The 19,845-nt window shown below is 36.9% G+C and overlaps 1 protein-coding gene across 3 annotated transcripts in view; it reads left to right on the plus strand.

Moving 5' to 3' along the window:
* AQR (aquarius intron-binding spliceosomal factor) overlaps positions 1 to 19,845 on the plus strand; it is a 58,926-nt gene that overhangs the window by 15,875 nt on the left and 23,206 nt on the right. For all 3 annotated transcript variants that reach the window (XM_087746639.1, XM_087746640.1, XM_087746641.1), the window contains exons 13-23: positions 79 to 182; positions 992 to 1,094; positions 2,147 to 2,267; positions 5,266 to 5,407; positions 6,176 to 6,354; positions 8,231 to 8,398; positions 8,849 to 9,018; positions 14,095 to 14,336; positions 15,963 to 16,109; positions 16,679 to 16,748; positions 18,914 to 19,024. In XM_087746639.1, the coding sequence (XP_087602765.1) occupies positions 79 to 182; positions 992 to 1,094; positions 2,147 to 2,267; positions 5,266 to 5,407; positions 6,176 to 6,354; positions 8,231 to 8,398; positions 8,849 to 9,018; positions 14,095 to 14,336; positions 15,963 to 16,109; positions 16,679 to 16,748; positions 18,914 to 19,024 (1,557 nt within the window). The remainder of the gene's footprint in view (positions 1 to 78; positions 183 to 991; positions 1,095 to 2,146; positions 2,268 to 5,265; positions 5,408 to 6,175; positions 6,355 to 8,230; positions 8,399 to 8,848; positions 9,019 to 14,094; positions 14,337 to 15,962; positions 16,110 to 16,678; positions 16,749 to 18,913; positions 19,025 to 19,845) is intronic.

Here is a 19,845-nt window from a genome sequence, read left to right on the forward strand (position 1 = left end):
TGTATAAGTATTCAGATCATTATTAAATTGTTTCATTAATATGCTTACATTCAGTTTTTGGGCGTATGTCTTTTGTAGAGAGCAGCATTTGCACATTTCCCAGAGTTATATGACTTTGCACTCTCAAATGTAGCTGCAGTAGATACTCGTGATTCACTGGTGAAGTTTTTTGGACCCCTTAGGTAAGTTATCAAAATGAAATTTAACATGAAATTGAAATTCTTTGTTCTCAGTATGTTTTAATTTAACAAATTTCTAGCCTTTTTTCTTTCTGACTTCTCCTGTGCCTTCTCAGAGCTGCGACTTGTCATGGTGCTTTTTACATCTGCTGAAATAGGGAGACAGGGAGAGTTTGCCTCCACTAGTAGTGAAGTACTAGAATTCCAGTATAAGAAGAATATCTTTATTCTCCTTTTTTCTAATGAATGTAAGAAAGTACTAATTTTCTGGAAAAAAGCTAGCTGCTTAAAGTAATTGTAGCAGTAATGAACTTACAGCAGTTAACCTCTAACTTTTTTAACTTAGCTTTTTTTACTCTGTTCTGTGCAAAAACTACAACAGAAATTATAAAAGTATACCACTATATTAACTGTATTGTATTGTAACTGCTGTGACTAAAAAGATAGCAGTCTGTATTTTGGCAAAGGCAAGGTGCGCTCTGTTGTTTCGTTCTGTTTTCAGGTATATGTCTTGAAACAATAAAAAATATTCATAATTTGCTCTGTTTATTGTGGATGAGTGGTTTGGCTTACACCTGTGGCTGAACACGCTTCACCCATGGAAGTGCTCTAGAGTGCTTTGTAACAATTCCAAAAATAAATACTTTAAATATCTCGAACTTCACTTAAAATACTGATCTGTAATTGTTAGTCTCTGATGAAATTCATAGTTGGAATTTTTTTTTTTTAAGGAAAAAAAAGCTATGGTACGGGCTCTCTCTGAGGTTTCAGTCTAAGTGACGCAAGCTTCTGTTTTTCCTTCTGCTGTGCAGCTCAAATATTCTCCACCAGGTGGCGTCATACCTCTGCCTACTGCCACCCCTTCTTGAAGGGGAAGACTCAAACTATGAAAAGGAGTTTCTGCTGGAGTTGCTGGTAAAGACATAATTAATATTGCTTGAATTTTTCTTTTGCAAACTCAAGACATAGCTAAATCTAGCAACTACGCGGTAGTCAAGTAGCCATTTAGCACCTTGTGCTGAACCCCATGTGAACCACAGCAGTGTTATAGCAGTAGACTGCTTACTAAGGTAGGGTTTAAAACCATATAACTTAAGTATTTGAAAATTTTTATTTATAAATGTAGTTTCTCTGAGAAACTAGTATGTGTGTGTTTGGTGCAATTGTAAAGGTCAATAAGCAGAGTCTCAGCAACAGTTTTGAGTTCTTCTGGAAAAGTTGTTGCTCTTTGTGTAGTAACCTGTTTGTCCCCTTTAAAAACAAAAAAAATCTGCTAAAGTAGATTTAGATATTCAGTACCTATTTGGTTCCTCAAGCCCATTTGAAATACCGTTTGATGGGCATAATGGTTTTTTTTTGGATATTCAATGTATAAAAATATTACTGTAGGCTTCTAATCTGGTATCAGTATTAGAATGGCATAGCTGTTTTTTAAAAATCTTTTTCGTAGGCTTATTTTACGGCTGTTGATCTCTTTAAAAATCATTCACATAATTTCCTAAGGTCTAGATGGTAGTACTATGATGCTTATAGGTGCCATGGAGAAATATTTGTTAAAATGACATATTGTAGTATTGGATGGATTTTTTTCCTCCCAAAGAGGGAATTAAGACTAGCTGTTGCCGAATGATCAGTGTTAGTTAGCCATTGACCATATGTTTAATGGAACACAAAATAAATTTCATTTTAATATTTTCAGATCCGTTGTGCCATTTTTGGTCATCTGAGTAGCCAAATGATTGTTTGCCTCTAGTACTTTGACCAGTAGTTGGACTATGTGTTTGTTCATCTTTTGATGTCACTGTGTGAATTTAGTTATATTTAATTAAAAAAACAAAATAAAAACTTATTGAAAGAGAAAATGGCAAGTGACCACCAGCAGTCGTATGGATTAATGTGTATGTTTCAAAGATACTTTCATTGTCCCTTTTTGACTTACAGAAGTTCAAAATGTATCCTTTCTTTAGGTGTCCCGTCATGAGCGACGAATATCTCAAATTCAGCAACTAAACCAGATGCCTCTTTATCCCACAGAGAAGATTATTTGGGATGAAAATATTGTACCAACTGAATATTATTCTGGAGAAGGTATGATTAATAGTTCAGTAAATGCTGAACAGGACAGTAAATGCTGAAAGGAAAAAAACCAACCAGTTCTGATGTCTTATGTTCATTCTGTCTTTGGAATTTATATGCAGTACTTTGGCATCTTCCAGTATCTTAGACTAAGGTCAGCTTTTTTTGAGTTGTGAATCAGGAGCTCTGAGATGAAAATGTTAGCAAATTTATAGTGGATTTAAAGAAAAATCTGAAGGCCTATGTTTACATAAAGACATTTATTTGCTTTTAATCTGGGCAACAGATGTGTTATACCACCAGCTGTAGCACAGGTAGTTACTGTAAGGTGAAACAGGTCACAAACATGCAGCAGAAAAAGCTGTTGTCCGTGCTTTGCTCTTAACTATGTTCAAGAAAGCCTTTTTAAAAAGAAAAAAGGGTGGTGATGGGAGGACATTAACACTAATTATCTTACTCTTCGATTTCAAGGTATAAGTGTACACATAGTCAGTGAAAGGTAGTGTGTGCACTCTGAATTCAGAACCTAGTGTTCTTGCTTGATGTGCTCATGATCAAAGAAGCAAACTGCAGCTATTGCGAACAAGGAATTATGTAATTTTAAGCTTTGCAGTAAACAACACATGTATTTTTGTCTAGGTATTTTAAAAAACTGTTGTGCTTTTTAAAATTTGATGCTGCAAAATTTTAATGTGGATCATGAGAATTTTCATTAGGAATGTGAAAATTTTAATTTGGAACATGGAAATTCCAAATAACAACATATATTTTCAAAGACTAGTATAAAGTATGTTTCTGGTTTGAGCAGTGAGTATTCTGTACTGTCCTCCATGTAGTTTTGATTCAGAGGGTTTTTTTGTGTAAGTATGAGCCTTAAGTTCAGGTGCTTAGCATAAATTAGTTTTTTGGGATAAATTCTCTGTGAACAAGTATTAATTAATTAATTAAGAAAGGGATTTTTTTGAAATTTGACCGCTTTAGATAAGGCAGGGTTATAGGCAACAAAGGATCTTTTTCCAAACAGATAGGGTACAAATGCCATCTAGAGATCTGCCTAAGAAGAGATAAAGTACTTACGTTTAGTATGATGCAAGTAGTTGAAAGCTGATTCAGATTCTTCTGAATAATAGGTCTCATGATGGGGTTTGTCCTTTAAAAAAACAAAACAAAACACCCCAAAAAACAGACCAAAAAAAATCCAAAACAAAGAAAAATCTGCAAAAAACCCAGAACAGGGTGATTGCTGTCATTTCTATAAAATTAATATATAATCCAAGATTTTTTTTAATTTTATTTTTTGTTTCAGTGAACAACATATAGGTTGTTCTAATGCTCTGGAACATTCAGGTTCTTAAATGCAAGTCAAAGTAGCTTTACTGTCATTCAGACTGTATTGGAAGGCTGACTTTGCAGGACTTGACTTGTGCAAGCACTGTACGTGTATTCTGTGTTTTATTAGCCAAATATATTAATCACAATATATGTGTTATTGCTGGGGGGGTTGGGGAGAAAGAGCAGCTTATCACACCTGTTTCTGTGCTGTTTTGTGAATTCTTAATAATGCATTAAAGAAATTTTATTAGTGGTGAAATTTGGCAAGTAACAGTGGTTGCTAGCAGAGACATTTCCTCCTTTGGTGGTAAACTCTTTTGCTATTATTATCCATGTATTGATAGGACTGCTGTGAAGCATTTCTGTTGCTGTTGGACTGTTACAAGTATTTTTCTATTTTGCTTCTCTTGGTTTCAGTTTACACTTTCTCTTTTTAATCTCCATGTATTCTACAGCCCTGGTTTCAAACAAGACAGTTCGATTTTTGTGGTCTTGGGGTTTTTTTGTGTTCTTAAAAGTAGCTATATTCTTTTGGTCTAAAATTTAAATAAGAGTAATTTAGCCCAAGAAAGATAGGAGTATGGTTTCTGTTTTCTTTGAAAAAATGAAGGAAGAATAATACCTGTCTTGTAAATGCTGTGCAGCCTTAAAGAGGTGTTGCACAAAGGGCAGGGCCTGAAGCATATAACTAGCTTTACAGGACAGGGTTCATTACTTGGTGTTGGGAAATGTGTTGAAGTATTTTATCACCATGAGGCTTTCCAGAATAGAAATTACTGTGTTCTATCACCTTTCTTCACTGCCATTGTATCTCAGTGCATGTGAAAGCCAATATGTATTACATATACCAGTGAAAGGTTTCAAGGGTAATATTGCAAGTTACAAAAGCCTAATGCTTCAACAGGTCTTAAGCATAGGTGTTAAACTGGAACATTAGCCCAGTAATGTTAAATGAGTAACATATAAGAATTTTTATTATGGAAAACTTGCATCTAAGACTACCCTAAAGCCATGCAAGCTTTAGGACCTGTCTAGGAGTTTTAATACTCCTTGTTTCGTTCAATCTAATCTTCCCACATTTTCCATTCTCATTAAAAAAAAAAAAAAATCTGTAATCAGTAACAGAAACTTTTGAAGAAAGTTGTGTATTAAAATTTGATTTCTTGGCTTAAAACTTTTTTCTACATTAATGTTTTTTGTGGCTTCTAACAAACGTAAAGGATTTGAACTGGGGAATTTTTGGATAATGCATTTTTTTTTTTAACTCGTTAATGAGCCTTTTCCATCATTATTTAATCGTAGCTTAATTGTTGAATTCCCAAAGGACCATTACTTTGCCCTGAATTTGATTTTTATAAGATGAATTTTGTTGTAGTTTGAATACAGGGAAGGATTCAGTCTTTAAATAGTTCACTGTATTACTGCCAGAAGGATGAAAATTCCTTTAATCTTGTGCAGGTTCATTTAGAGAAAACCTGAAGATTTGGGGGAAGGAGGGAGAAAAATGGTATTTTTTAGTGACGTATAAAAGGAGTAGTTCTTAAAATCTCCCAGGGTAACAACTATGGCAGTTATACAATGATGTGTGTATGTATTTATGAATTCGTAGAACCAATATATTAAGTCATCTTTTTGTTTATCCACCAAATACCTCTTTCTTTCACCCTTACCCCCTTAGGCTGCCTTGCACTTCCCAAATTGAATCTACAGTTTCTGACTCTTCACGACTACCTGCTGAGGAACTTCAATCTCTTCCGCTTAGAGTCTACCTACGAGATCAGACAGGACATTGAAGATAGTGTCAGTAGGATGAAACCATGGTAATGTTTATTAACTAATGCAAACCAGTCAGTTCAACTTCAGTTGTAATCAGAGTGCATTTGAGAATGAATAACTGATATTGTGTATATACTAAATACATAGTAACAAATGTATTTTAAATTATTACATAAGTACTATGTTTTATACCAACTTCTTCCATAAGGTGTTGCCATCCTGTGGGATGATTTTGTAAGGGTGTGTTGATATGTATCCCTGTAGAAGTGTGAAGACAGTATGTTGGATGCTAACAACCAACCTTTTTTGTGTTAAGATGGATGAGTTAGTTTTCCAAAAGTACTAAGCTTTGGCTGACATCACAAAATCTGGAAGCTTTCCCACCAACTCTTCTGGTTTATGAGAGGTGTTACTGAGTATTCATGAATTTGCCACCTGCCACATTTTGATCCTCTTTAGATTTCAAGGCATCGTTCAGTGTGATATCTCTTATACTCAGTAGTGGCTTTTTGTTATCTTCCCTTTTTCTTCTCAGTCTTGAGTTTGTTTGTTTGTTTGTTTTTAATAATGCCAGCATAAGTTGCCTTTGTTTCTTGAAATCTAAGAACAAGTCAGTTCATGTTACGCTTCAGTTCTAAAATGCAGGATTATGTGTATCTGCTGCAGTAGCATGTAAAATTAAGACTTCTACTTTTGTCTTATTGCTGACTGACATGAATTGTTTTACAGTTTAACAAAAGAACTGAATCTGTTATCAGATAATGACTAACAAAACTTTGGTGTTTGGGGTTTGTTTTTTTTTCCCCCCCTAGGTTATCGGAATATGGAGGTGTGGTGTTTGGTGGATGGGCTAGGATGGCGCAACCCATTGTCTCTTTCACAGTGGTGGAGGTGGCAAAGCCCAATATCGGTGAAAACTGGCCCATGCGAGTACGAGCAGATGTTACAATTAATTTGAATGTCCGAGATAACATCAAAGATGAATGGGAAGGTACTTACATTCTTTTAAATAAGGTGCTTAAAATAGGTGCTCATCAAAATACACTTTGATGTTATCTTACTTGTAAGAAAGGTGTTTTTTTATCCAAGATACGGATTTGCTAATCAGTGTAATCTAATACACTGTTTAAAAGTCAGTTACTCAAATTCCAAGTCCAAGAAGTTTATACTTTCCTGAAACGAAGATTGAAATTATTAAAGTATTTACTTACTTTATTTAGTATGTTTACTATTTCAGACCGATGTCATTCAGTTTGCAACTGTAAAATTCTGCCCTTTACAGGGAATGTGGAAAAGTAAATCAGCATTTTAAATTAATGTGCATGCTAATAATGTCATATTGGAAAAGTGGTGGGGAATGTGCTGTCTCATATACACGTGGAGGGGACAGATTTTGATTTAATTCAAACCAGTGCATTTTAGTGGTGTTCAGTATATTTGAATGTTGTTAGGAAGTGCTGACTGAACCAAATACTGCTTCTTATAAGTATCCACAGGCGACACTTCTTTTGCTTGGGGAATTGAACTTTGGTTGACTGTGTTGGCAAGTGGCATAGAACCATGTACTTGTACTTGGATTATCAGTAAATGTCACTCCCTTCTCTTTTGTTAGAGAAACTGTTAAATGTGCTGGAGCTGCATAGTGTGATTACAGGTCACGTAGCACAAATGCTAAAGCTGGATCGTGTAATAAGCAGATACAAGTTTGGGAATGTAGATTTCTGTTAAAGTTGGAAAGCTAGGAGGATGGCAGCAGACTTCAGTATACTGAAGGTAGCTATATAGTGGTGCACCTAGCTTTTTAAATACTAGAACAGCCTCTGTGATTTCAAAAGCAGTAATGCTTTAACTTAATCAAAACTGAGGTGAAGAATTGATGAATCATTGCCTAACATAACAGGGTTGTTATGAAACTGCTTTAGGTTGGATAATATCTGGTGAGTAATGAGAAATTATTTGTCTCGTATGAAAAGCACAGCATGTGTTTACTGAACTTTGAAGGTGTCTTAGATCTGTGAGACTCTTGTAGGTATACTGGAGAAAAGGATTAGTGTTCAAAATTACATTAGTGAATTGGAGAAATTGCATTTTAAAAGTAGGGTGTAATTCAACAGGGGTGAATATTAAGATACTAAACTTAAGCAAGAACAAGTCACTGCACAAATGCATATTGTGGGAATAACTTGTCAGGCAGTAGCTTTGCAGAATGAAAAGAGTCCGAGGTCGTGATTGCTTAGAAGCAAATGTGACTCCACAATAGTATGTTACTGTTGAGGGAAAAAGGAAAAACGGCTCAACCAAATCATATCAGGATTTATAAACTGGGATGTAGCATGGAAAACAAGTAACTTGGTTAAGTGATCTTTTACCCTATTAAGTAGATAACTAAAGTAACTTTGTTTAGGATTTTGTGCCCAGTTCTAGGCACTGCACTTAACTTGTTGTAAGAAAAAAAAAAATTGGAGGTTAGTCCAAAAGAAAGTAGTGAGAATAAGAGATTAATGACACTCTACTTTTGAGATAAGACTGAAAATATCTAGGTTGTGTAACCTAAACAAGATTATTATGGGAGAAGAATAGTCTTGAAATAAATAAATTTGTTGTCATGAAAAAAGCAGTCAATTTCTCCTTTTGATATCTGAAGTCCTAGCAGATATTAGTGTGCAGAATAGTGGAAAAGATGAAAATATCTTATGGTTCTGTATCCTCTAAGTTAAAGGCATATTTTGAAACAGATCACATTATTCTCTAAACAAGTGGAGTTTTATTTAAAAGAAATTTTTGCATATTCTATTGCATATATATTAGGGAACGGAAAAGGAAAGTGGCATTCGATCAAATCACTGAATGTTCCTTTTTGGAATCAGGTCTGCGTAAACATGATGTCTGCTTTTTGATTACGGTACGTCCCACGCAACCTTACGGCACCAAGTTTGACCGACGACGACCTTTTGTTGAGCAAACTGGCCTGGTGTATGTCAGAGGCTGTGAAATCCAGGGCATGTTGGATGAGAAAGGACGTGTTATTGAAGAAGGTATGGTATACCAAAACTTGTTTGAAAGATTCCCCCCGGCCCTTTGTTTGTTTGTTTGTTTGTTTTTTTGTTAACAGCCTAATAATTGACTTGCTTCTCTTTTAAGCAGTGCTCATTGAATTCATTACCTACTTGATAAAACAAGCCAGTTCCATAAGCAGCCTGAGAAAGGTTAACTAGTTTCCTCTGGTAAAATCTGATGTAATTAGATTAATTAAATAAATCCAGTACATTTTGGTTTTAGTAATAAAATACCTTATATTCAAAAACTGTATTAGAAATTGGACAAAAACATGAAATAAGAATGTTTGTAATGCCATGCAGAAATTAGATTCATCATATGAATTTGTCTAAATTTCATTTCAGGAATGGTTATGGATCACTTATTTGAATGATAATCTGCCTTTAGCGCTACTTCAAATTCTAATCTTACTGTTTCATTATGGGCAGGACCTGAACCCAAACCAAGACTTAAGGGGGATTGCAGAACATACAGAGTATTTCTGGACCCAAACCAGTATCAACAAGACATGACCAATACAATCCAAAATGGAGCAGAAGATGTTTATGAGACATTTAATATAATAATGAGAAGAAAACCAAAAGAAAACAATTTTAAGGTAAGGTACTGCTCATTGACTCTTAGGATAAGAGTTTGTTTGACTATGCCAGCAGCACTGAGACATGTTCATTTTAAATGCATGTAGTTAGGCTTTTTAGGTGGCATTGGATCACTTCAGGAAGTTAGAGCATGTCAGCTAGTGATAACTTCCCCCTGCAGCTAGGTGTTGAAGTAACTGAAAATCAGAACACTCCTACTTCACCTGAGTATATAATAAAACATTAGTTTGATTTCAGTCTTTTAACAGGTAGCCTACAGATTAGTTGTATTTGGCCTTTTGGTCTAGGGGGTATGTAGAACGTTTTTATTACCTGATGTAATAGTGGACTGTAGGAAAAGGAGGAGTAACTAGTCAAAAGGTGAAAACTGGAGAAACCTGTTAGCTTTTGGGAGCATCACTGGATCAGTTTCTTACTGGGCTTTGGAGGGCATCAGATGAGATTTTTAGCACTGATATATTTGATAGACCTTATAGAGATTGTATGCAAAGCTGGAGCTTTGTAGGTTGAATGGTACTTTTTTCCTGCCCTAATAGTTTTCACAGAGTTGCAGTGCATGATTCTTTGGCGTTTTTACTTTCTTTGGGTATTCATTGTCAAGAGAGCCTTCAAGGAATTTGGTCAGAGTTCAAAATAAACCTTTTGCTAGTGCATTATGATACTCTATATTGCCTATAGGCAAGATTAAAATTATGCACACAACTTTAATTCAGTTTTATGTACAAATTCAGCATATGTTTTTTAGGAAGCTTATTAGTATCTTAGCTTTCCTTACCTTCTGTAAAAGCAAGAAGAGGAAAGATTTCCAGCAAAATTGAAATATGTATTTGATTTTCTAGAATTGTGAATTGACATAAATTTAACTTTGACTAAGTGGTCTCTGTTGCCCACAGTAAACTTTTTTGATCAGATGGCATAATTACAGAATCATAGAATCATTTAGGTTGCAAGGCAGCTCTGGAGATAATCTAGTCCAAGCCCTCTGCTTAAGCAGGGTCACCTGCAGAAGGCTGTCTAGTTGGGTTTTAAATATCTCCAAGAATTAAGAATCCAGAACTTCTCTGGGCAACCTCTTCTAGTGCTGAATTGTCGTCACAGTAAAAAAAGTGTTTTCTTGTGTTCAGATGGAATTTAATGTGTGTTAATTTGTGCCCACTGTCTCCTGTCCTGTCACTGGACACTACTGAGAAGAGTCTGGGTCACTCACCTTCATTTCCTCCTATCAGGTGTTTATCACATTGATATGATACCCCGAGCTGTCTCTTTTCCAGGCCGAACAGTCCCAGCTCTCTTGGCCTCTCCTCATGTGAAAGATGCTCCAGTCCCTTAATCGTCTTTGTGGCCCTGCACTGGACTCGCTCCAATAACTCCATCCCTCTTTTTTTTACTGACGAGCCCAGAACTGAATACAGTGCTTCAGATTCAGGAATGGTATGCCATTCACAGGGACCTGGAGAAGCTTGAGGAGTGGGCCCATGTGAACTTTGTGAGGTTCAACAGGGCCAAGTGCAAGGTCCTGCATGTGGGTCAGGGCACCCCCCGGTATCAATACAGACTGAGGGATGAAGGGATTAAGAGCAGCCCCGCAGAGAAGGACTTGAGGTTACTGGTGGATGAAAAGCTGGACATTAGCTGGCAGTGTATGCTCACAGCCCAGAAGGCCGACCGTATCCTGGGCTGCATCAAAAGCAGTGTAGCCAGCAGGTCGAGGGAAGTGATTCTGCCCCTCTACTCTGCTCTCGTGTGACCCCACCTGTGGTACTGTGTCCAGCTCTGGAGCCCTCAGTATAGGAAGGACATGGACCTGTTTGAGTTGGTCTAGAAGAGGGCCACAAAAATGATCAGAGAGCTGGAACACCTCTCCTATGAGGAAAGGCTGAAAGAGCTGGGGTGGTTCAGCCTGGAGAAGAGAAGGCTGTGGGGAGACCTTATTGTAGCCTTTCAATACTTAAGGGGGGCTTATAAGAAAGACGGGGCTAGACTTTTTAATAGGGCCTGTAGCAACAGGGCAAGGGGTAATGGTTTTAAACTAAAAGAGGGTCGATTCAGACTGGATATAAGGAAGAATTTTTTTTGTGGTGAGGATAGTGAAACACTTGAACAGTTTGCCCAAAGAGGTGGTAGATGCCCCATCCCTGGAAACATCCAAGGTCAGGCTGGATGGGGCTCTAGTGTGAGATGTCCCTGCTCACTGTGGGGGGGAGTGGGAGGTGTTGGACTAGATGACCTTTAAAGGTCCCTTCCAACCCAAACCATTCTATGATTCAGCCTCAGCAAGTCTGAGCAGAGAGGAAGGAGCACGTCCCTTGACGTGCTGGCAACTTCCTAATGCAGCACAAGATACTGTTCTCCTTTTTTGCTGTGAGGGTGCATAATTCTGTATACCTGAAAATATTTCTTGTATGCATGCTTAGTTTCTTTGCTGTTAGATCATTTAGACCTTTGAATCTTTAGTGTTCCTTGAGTTTTCCATTATGAAAATGCAATATAAATGAAAACCTGCCCTTTTTTTGGTACCTTAAAATCATGCATTGCATAATGAAGTAATTTTCATTTTAAAGGATTCTGCAGCAAGTTCTGTGCAGATGGATAAAGAGGGAGGCAGGAAGACTTTGACTTTTTATTTTCTGTATATGGAAAGATGCCTCTGGTGTGAAACAGTAGCTTGCGATCTGCACAGAGCATTCTGATGGCATCCAGCTGTGGTGGATTGGTATACTGGAAGTACTTCATAGAGAGTCCCTTATAACTTTACATAAAAAGAACAACAACAATAAAAACCACCAAACAAACAAACAAAAAAACCCAGAACTGATTGTTAATGTTGTGTGTCTGTGGCAGGTTCATTTTACATTATAAGCACAAGTGCTCTCTGCCAAAGCCTGTTGGTATGCTGGCACTATAGACATGTTTTTTATTTGCATATATGTATGCACTTTTGTGTAGTCAGAAGGAAAGTGCTGCAGTGAATACTTAAGTTTGCTCAGAAATGCTGTTAGATGCGAGTGTAGCTTCCAAATTTGTACTGGTGGTTGAGATTGGAAGGAACAGAGTCACAGATTCACAGAATGGTTGAGGTTGGAGGGACCTCTGGAGGTGATCTAGTCCAAGCCCTGCTTAAAGCAGGGTCAACTAGAGCAAGTTGCTCAAGATCTTGTGACTTCATACAGTTGGAATTGGATATCTCCAGCGATGGAGACTGCATAACCTGTCTAGACAACCTGTTCCAGTGTTCAATTACCTATACAGTAAAAACTTTTTCATATATTTAAAGTGGAGTTTCCCATATCTCAATTTGTCCATTGCCTCCTGTCCTTTCACAGGGCACTACTGAGAGGAGCCTGTTTCCATTGTCCTTACTTCCTCCCATTATTTTTTTTTATACAAACTGATAAATTTCCCCACCACCCCTAGGGTCTTCTCTTCTTGAGGCTAAACAATCCCAGCTCTCTCAGCTTCTCATATAACAAATTCTCCCATCTCTTAATCATCTTAGTGGCCCTTTGCTGGACTCATTCCAGTATGTCTGTGTCTCTGTCTCTTGTCCTGAGGAGCCCAGCACTGGACACAGCACTCCAGATATGGTCTCACCCATGCTGAGTAGAGGGGAAGAATCAGAACTTATATAGAGGTTGACTGTTTAAGCAGGAGTGATGACCACATTACTTTGATTCCTTGAATGACACAAAACAAGCAGGAAAAGGGCAGAGAATCCTACCCTTTGGAGGTGGATATGTAAATATAGACTATCGGAATAAAATTCCATACTTTTTGGCTGCCTGTTCTTTTGTAGATGGGCATTTGAAAGGTCTGTGTTACATCCTGATGTGAACTGTTGATGCCCTATGTTTGCCACCTGTTTGTCTCCATGTTTGATGGCATGGTAAGCTGGAGGATCTGGAAATCAGCGCAGGTTTAATATCCTGTGTTTCTTCTGCTGAAGAGCAGATGCATGGTGTCCTATACCAAGTTTCAAGTAAGGTGGCTGTTGAAGATTTGCCACTCAAGTAGCCCTTTAACAGGAAGACTAAAGTTCAGCTACCTCTTAGTTAAAATGCACCCTCTGTGCAAGTCCAGGGTCTGAAGCACTGGTGTTTTTCATTGGATGGGGAAAGGAGAGAAAATACTGACATAACCACAGATGAGTAGAGAAATCAATTTGGGGGTAAAGAGCAATATTTTGGAGGGAAACTTTAGCTGGCTGCAGGGATGAAATTTATAGGGTTGAAGGAGAAACCTTAAGCTGCATGAGGGTGTGCTTGAATTTATTAGATTTCTAGTAGAAAGTGGATCTAGGTTTTAGGGTGGCCGAGGCGTTCATTTGCCATACAGTTGTGCATTACACTAAATTTTTGTGCTGGTCAAAGTAAAGAGTAATTGTTTTAAAATGCTCTGTGTCTGTAGTCTTCAAAAAGCCTGACATAAGGATTACCATTTTCTGCTTCTGGAAATTGATAGCTAAATTGGTATCCACAAAGCTGAAATTTTTTAGAAAAATACGCTGGGGACTCTGGAGTCATCAGTTGTCTTGTCGGATTAATGAATTTAAGTGGGGAAAGAAAGGGTTGAGAAGCAAGGAAGGTGCACTGCAAGACTGTACACAGAAACCCAATGTGCGCCAGGACTATAACCACACAGAAGGTTTAATGCATTTTTGGTATAAACAGCATGACCTTATGAAAGTCCTGGAGAAGAACCTCAAGCAGAAGTATGTGTAAAGCCATTGTAAAACCAGGACAATGAGCTAGGGCCATAGCAGGCACTTTATTTTGTTTATAGGTTATTTTGAACTGTGCGGTTTTTTTCTCCTCTGAGTGTTCTGGAATGAGAACTTTACTGATGATTATGGTCCTCTTTACTAACAGGATAGTTCAAGAATTATATTGTTTGACACTGGTGTTTGTTGCATATATACACTGGATATGTATTGACTCAATGTAACCGAACACCTGTTAATTAAAGACTGTTACATGCTAGCATTGTAGAATAGCCTTGATTAGTCTTCAGTATGTCACATTTTCTTGGTAAAAAGTCAATCTCTCCCATCATGTTTTTACTATTTTTCTAATTTGCAGGCTGTTCTGGAGACTATTAGGAATTTGATGAACACAGATTGTGTGGTTCCTGACTGGCTGCATGACATCATTCTCGGATATGGAGACCCAAGTAGCGCACACTATTCGAAAATGCCAAATCAGATTGCAACTCTGGATTTTAATGACACTTTCCTGTCCATTGATCACTTAAAAGCTAGCTTTCCTGGATACAATATTAAAGTGACCATTGACAATCCAGTTCTGCAAATACCCCCCTTCAGGTGATCTCAAAATTTCAAGTACTCCTGGTCTGGTATTCTTGCTGAAGTGCATTGTCAGGTGGAGTTGAGTTCAGTGGCTGAAGGGAGCTGCTCTTTCTTTTAAGAAAAGATGTTAATATGTTAATACTAAGATTTGGATAGTCACATAACAGAGTGAACTGTACTGCAGTTAGGTTCAGGAGCAGCTTCTGCTGTATTCTCTACAAAAACGCATCAGAGCAGTGCTTGTAGATCAGCCTATTGAATATATGGGAAAAACAACAGTATGAGATAGAATCAAGACATGTAGTATTCACTTCTGCATTATGGTATCTAGCCTCCTCAAGTTCAGCCTAAAGATTTTTAATTACGTAGTTTCCTTACATGTCTTATTAAAGCAAGCTAAGAACAACAATTTTGACATCATTTAAAATTTGAGCTTTTAGAAACACCATTCAATTAAAACAAATAACTGAGTTTGAAATCCCATATTGCTTATTTTATTTTAGAAATGGTTTCTGAAATAGGATGCCTACCTTTGACTGCTAAATGAGATTTACGTATTTTGTTTCAATGGTGCTGTTGTCCGTCATTTTTAGACTTGACAGTTCTGTCTCTCCTGGCCAGGAGATACGTCCAAAGACCTCTTTGGACTTCGGCAACTTGAGTTTCACAGTTCATAGTTTTGGAGAATATTTTCTTCAGCTGGGCTGAAGAAACTTTGTCTTTTTTTTCCCTTAAAAGTTAATGAGAATTGAAATATGTTTCCTTTTGAAGAAATAGATTTGACTGGGGAGGGAAAAGATGGCTTCCCCCCCCCCCCCCCCCCCCCCCAGCTTTTATCATGGCTAAATTGAATCTTGAAAAGCAGGGAGGTAATCTTCCGTGCTTTTTTTTGAAACAGTGCATGTAGAATATGTGTGGAGAAGGCACTAACACTATATAGTGATACAAAAATAGTCTGAAGGTATCACGACAAGATGTCACGCATAATTTCCTTCGATGAACTAGAGTTCATTTTTGGTTCATAGATTAAAATACAGATATTTCTCTTTATGAGGAGATATTGCTCTTCCTACTGCTGCATTTGGCCTGTAAAGAGACTAAGAGATTATTGCTGTTAAAGATGTCTGTATTGTTGTCTCAAGATAATTGGATAGCCATTGGAATTCCTTCACCGTGATTTGTTTCTAAATTAGAGAAGCTTGCTAACATATGATACAGAGGGCTATTAAAAAAAAAGTGTGCATCAGTTCTAGAACAAAATCAAGTTATTACTGCTGAACAGACAGTGCCGGTGGCTTTCTGTTACAACTTTTACTCCTGTCCCTTCCATTTTTATTTATGAACTCTTTGCCTTCAGTGTTTTTTCCAGCTGGCTCTCAGCACTGCTCCTGGCTTTTCAAGCTATGTAAAGAGCACTTCTGACATACTTTTTGTCAAATATGCTTTCTTAAAATCAGCTTCATTGATTTATTTGTCCTTCCTTTTCCTTATCCTCACTAATACTTTGTCTGCAACTGTTGTTTCCCTATTGTGTGAAGGTTTGTCTTAATGGTGACAAAAAACTCTTTCTGTATAAACTTCTAAGAGAGTTTGGTATCATAGTGAACGTGTTGAAGTATAGTCTTAAATTATGTGTTACAGGATAACTTTCCCAATAAAGGGAGGTAAAGGAAAGAAAAGAAAAGAAGAGGATGGGAATGAAGAAAAACCTGAAGAAGCTAAAACACTGATTGTAGAGCCTCATGTCATTCCAAACAGGGGACCATATCCATATAATCAACCAAAACGGTAATAAATGGATGAGAACTTGTTTACAAATGGTAACACATGCATAGCAGTTCATTTTCAGAAATACTTAAAAATAATATTGTTGATTATAAAGAAAATGTCATTTTGATTTCATTCCCAAAAGAAGATTTGAATATGAGACTGTTTTTTCTACTTAAATCAAACTATTCTATTATCCCCTCTCTGTTAAAAAATTCCCTTGAAGAACAATGAGAAATACTGTCTTTTAGCGTTGTGTCAGGACTTTGAATATTAGGAGAATCATACCTAAATAATTTTACAGCATTCTCAGCAAATAATGACTAAAGACAGACGGTCTTTTGGATGGGATGATTTTGTTGTCACATGGACAATGTGATTTACTCTCTTGCTTAGAAATCGCAAGATTGTCATGTGTATAGAGAAGATCGTTGTAATGATGGTTTAATTTATATAAAAGTTCGCAGGCATGTAGTTCTGGAGAAACATGTAGCCAACTCATCTAAATCAAACGTGTTAAAACAATTGCTTTTATCAAAACTGTTGGCAAAAATCTGTCAATTCTCTGATCTTGTTTTGCTTTGTTACAGCAATACTATTCAATTTACCCATACTCAGATTGAAGCTATACGTGCAGGAATGCAGCCTGGGCTAACTATGGTAAGAATGTTTTTAAGGATGTTATACACGTTTATTTTATTCTGGCTTTAGGTACATTCAGTGAAATACCAGTAATGCCCATTTCTGTACCCTTGCTGAGGTCACTTCTATTAATAGTTTAAAAATATGAAAAATCATGATGCAAATGTCCAACATCCTCCCATCTTCGCAAAATCATACAGAAACACATTTGATCTCTGTGTAACTGTATCCTGTGTTTCAGTGGCTGAAGACTTTCCACAGCAACTGAATTTACTTTTTCAGTGGTTGGATTGCTAGTTTTAGACTGTAAAGCTTTTGCCATGTCTGTCATTTTTGGTTGTTTTAAAATCCTTGTATCATTTTTTTAGTTTGATCTAACTCCATTAAAGGAAATGAAAGTCATTGAATTGTCTTCAGGGAGCTTTTTTTCTACTGTCTTGTGAAACGTAATGTGCAATCCCTTATATCCTGCTGACTGACTTCCAGAACTAAGAAGTTACAAACCAAACCAAAGCTGTAGATTTGTTATGAAAATAATTTTTGATCAGTGAATTTCTGCAAAGGTCTTTAAGGTTTACTACTCTCACTTAGACTTTGACTGCAAGTACCTGTCTCCCAGCGAAGTACAGTGTATCCTGGTAGTGACTCAGTGGAATATTTGAATGACTTTTCTCTGATACTCTTAATTTCTTCTTGGTCTGTGTAGGCAATAATGCTAACTTTTACATTTTTGTATCGGTATTCATTAGTACCATACTCTTCCACCTCCCTTTCCTGCTTATGTTTTACCACTCCCTATACACTCTGTAGCTAGCACACAAACAATGCATGGCAAAGGAAAAATAAACTTCAGTGGAATTGTATGGCTTTTGTCCCTCACTGACTAGGTGTGCCGAAATTAGTAGTGTCGTAAATGTGTATAAAAGCTACCTGAGTTCTTGGCAGTGTTTTTGAATATGGTATGTTTTCTGGTAGAACACAGCAGAGCTTTCTAGTTGTTGATAGAATTTGAAGAAGAAAAGTAACTTCCTGTGCCTGGTACTCCATCAGCTTTCATAAATATTTGAGAAGATGGTTGTTCCATAATTTGAACTTTTCTATTAAAACCACATTTGTTGATTTTTTAAGAGGTGTTAAGAGAATGAGTGTCTGTTAGGCCAAAGGGGAAAAAACAATGACAAAGTCAGCTTTTTGGTTTTGAGGACGTATTTCTGATTTTTTTTTTTTTTTTAACTGCATCACCCACGTTTGTGCAGGGAGAGAAGGCAGACTGAGAAAACAATTACGTAATATAGGCCTGTTTTATCTTCTGTCATTGTCATGTATTCCTGTCAAATATTTTTGAGAAGTACAATCCTACTTACTTTTGAATCCAGTGATCAATGAGATTCTTTAAATAAAGCAAGTGTAATTTCATAGCAATTTGTAATTTTATGTGTAGACACATATGAAACCTGCTATTCTGTGCTGCTTAATGCTGAACAAATTACTTTGAGATGCTTTATAATACTTGGATACCTTTTAAAATGTCTCAGGTACCAGTTTTTGAATGTTGTTGGTATAATTGAGCCTATAAAAACATTAACTGTCAGTATTAATTCTGTATCATCAGTTGTAGATTTTTGAGTAAACAAAAAGAATGGATTCTTTTTTTCTGTTCTTTATATCTGCCTCACCTTATTCTTTTTCAGTTATGTGTTTTGATGCTTTTTTCTCCATTTCCTCTATGTTGTTTAGCCTGTCCTGAGCCTTTTTTCTCTGAGGAGGTCTGTTTTCATGGGTTGTGAAACAGAATAGTATTTCGTATGCTGGATTACCATATTCCTCTTAGGCAGGAATCTGCCTAAGTAATCTGAATTAGTATTTCATGATATATTGTATTTGTTCTTGAAGTTTACAAAAGCCAGCAAGTAATTGCTGGATTACCGTATTCCTCTTAGGCAGGAATTTGCCTTAGCATTGGGTTAAGTCTTTCATGGTGTGTGTATGTGTTCTTGAAGTTCACGGAAGCCAGCAAGCAATTGTACATGAAACAGAAGATTTGTTTTTTGTTAATGTATGGTGTCAGTGTCTTGTGAGATTGTTCTGCTTTTTTCCCAACTGGCTATATTTCTGTGTTGTGCAATATTCTGATAAATTGTGTGTTGATTTTTGGTTTTAATTTTTTGCGTGTTTGTTTTTAGGTAGTGGGTCCACCTGGTACTGGAAAAACTGATGTAGCAGTCCAGATAATATCCAATCTTTATCACAATTTCCCAGAACAACGAACTCTTATAGTTACCCACTCTAATCAGGTAAAGTGTTAGTCATGTATGAAATCTTCCTGTAATTAAAATCGCAAAGAACAGCAGGTATTGAGATCAGTAGGTTTGGGATTGCAGTTGTCTCTTAACAATGAAAACTTGAGTTGTCTTGTGAGCTGTTCTGCCAGTTTCATAATGTGAAATTAAATTTTTCAATTTCAGATTTGTAGTTCTGAGCTATTTATCAGAAGTTTTCAATATATTTAACTGGTTGGGGGTAGAAATTAGGGAGTATTTTGAAAAAGTGTCTGCACAGTTCTTGGAGTTACACATTCACTGCATATATGCCAGATTTTTGCTAACTAACTTCCTCAGACCCTGGTTCCTCTGTGCTTCATGCCTCTAAGGGAAGGCATGAAAGGTATCATGGCCTCTTCAGCTGAATGCTTGCTTCCTGTTCATAAGAGATGGAGTCTAGCGGCTAATTTTCAAGCATATATAAAATAATAAGAATAATAGTAATGATAAAAGTCTGAAAAATTCTTACTTTAAATCTCTCTGGTTTTGAAGGGTTTGTTTGGAAACCAGGGTCATCTGTTTCCTGGTCTCCCTAATTAGCCTATCCTATCTCAGTTACAAGGTATTTTAACTGAACATACTGCTTCAAAACCATTTAATCTTTGCTCATCAAAACAAGATCAGGCACTTACGCTGTTGATCAAAGAATGGTGGATGGGGCTTTGTTTTGGTGAGGACTGAGAACCTGGAATAATATAGGCCAGTCTACAATGGTTTGAGGGAAAGTTAACAGGTAGTGAAGTTGAGAGAAAGCGTTGAGAGCATGTATGTTGGGGAGAAAAGGAAGCAAATAA

This window comes from Nipponia nippon, unplaced genomic scaffold, assembly GCF_047370975.1.
Source record: "Nipponia nippon isolate SJK-2023a ecotype South Korea unplaced genomic scaffold, ASM4737097v1 scaffold_10, whole genome shotgun sequence".
In the NCBI taxonomy this organism is placed as follows: domain Eukaryota; kingdom Metazoa; phylum Chordata; class Aves; order Pelecaniformes; family Threskiornithidae; genus Nipponia; species Nipponia nippon.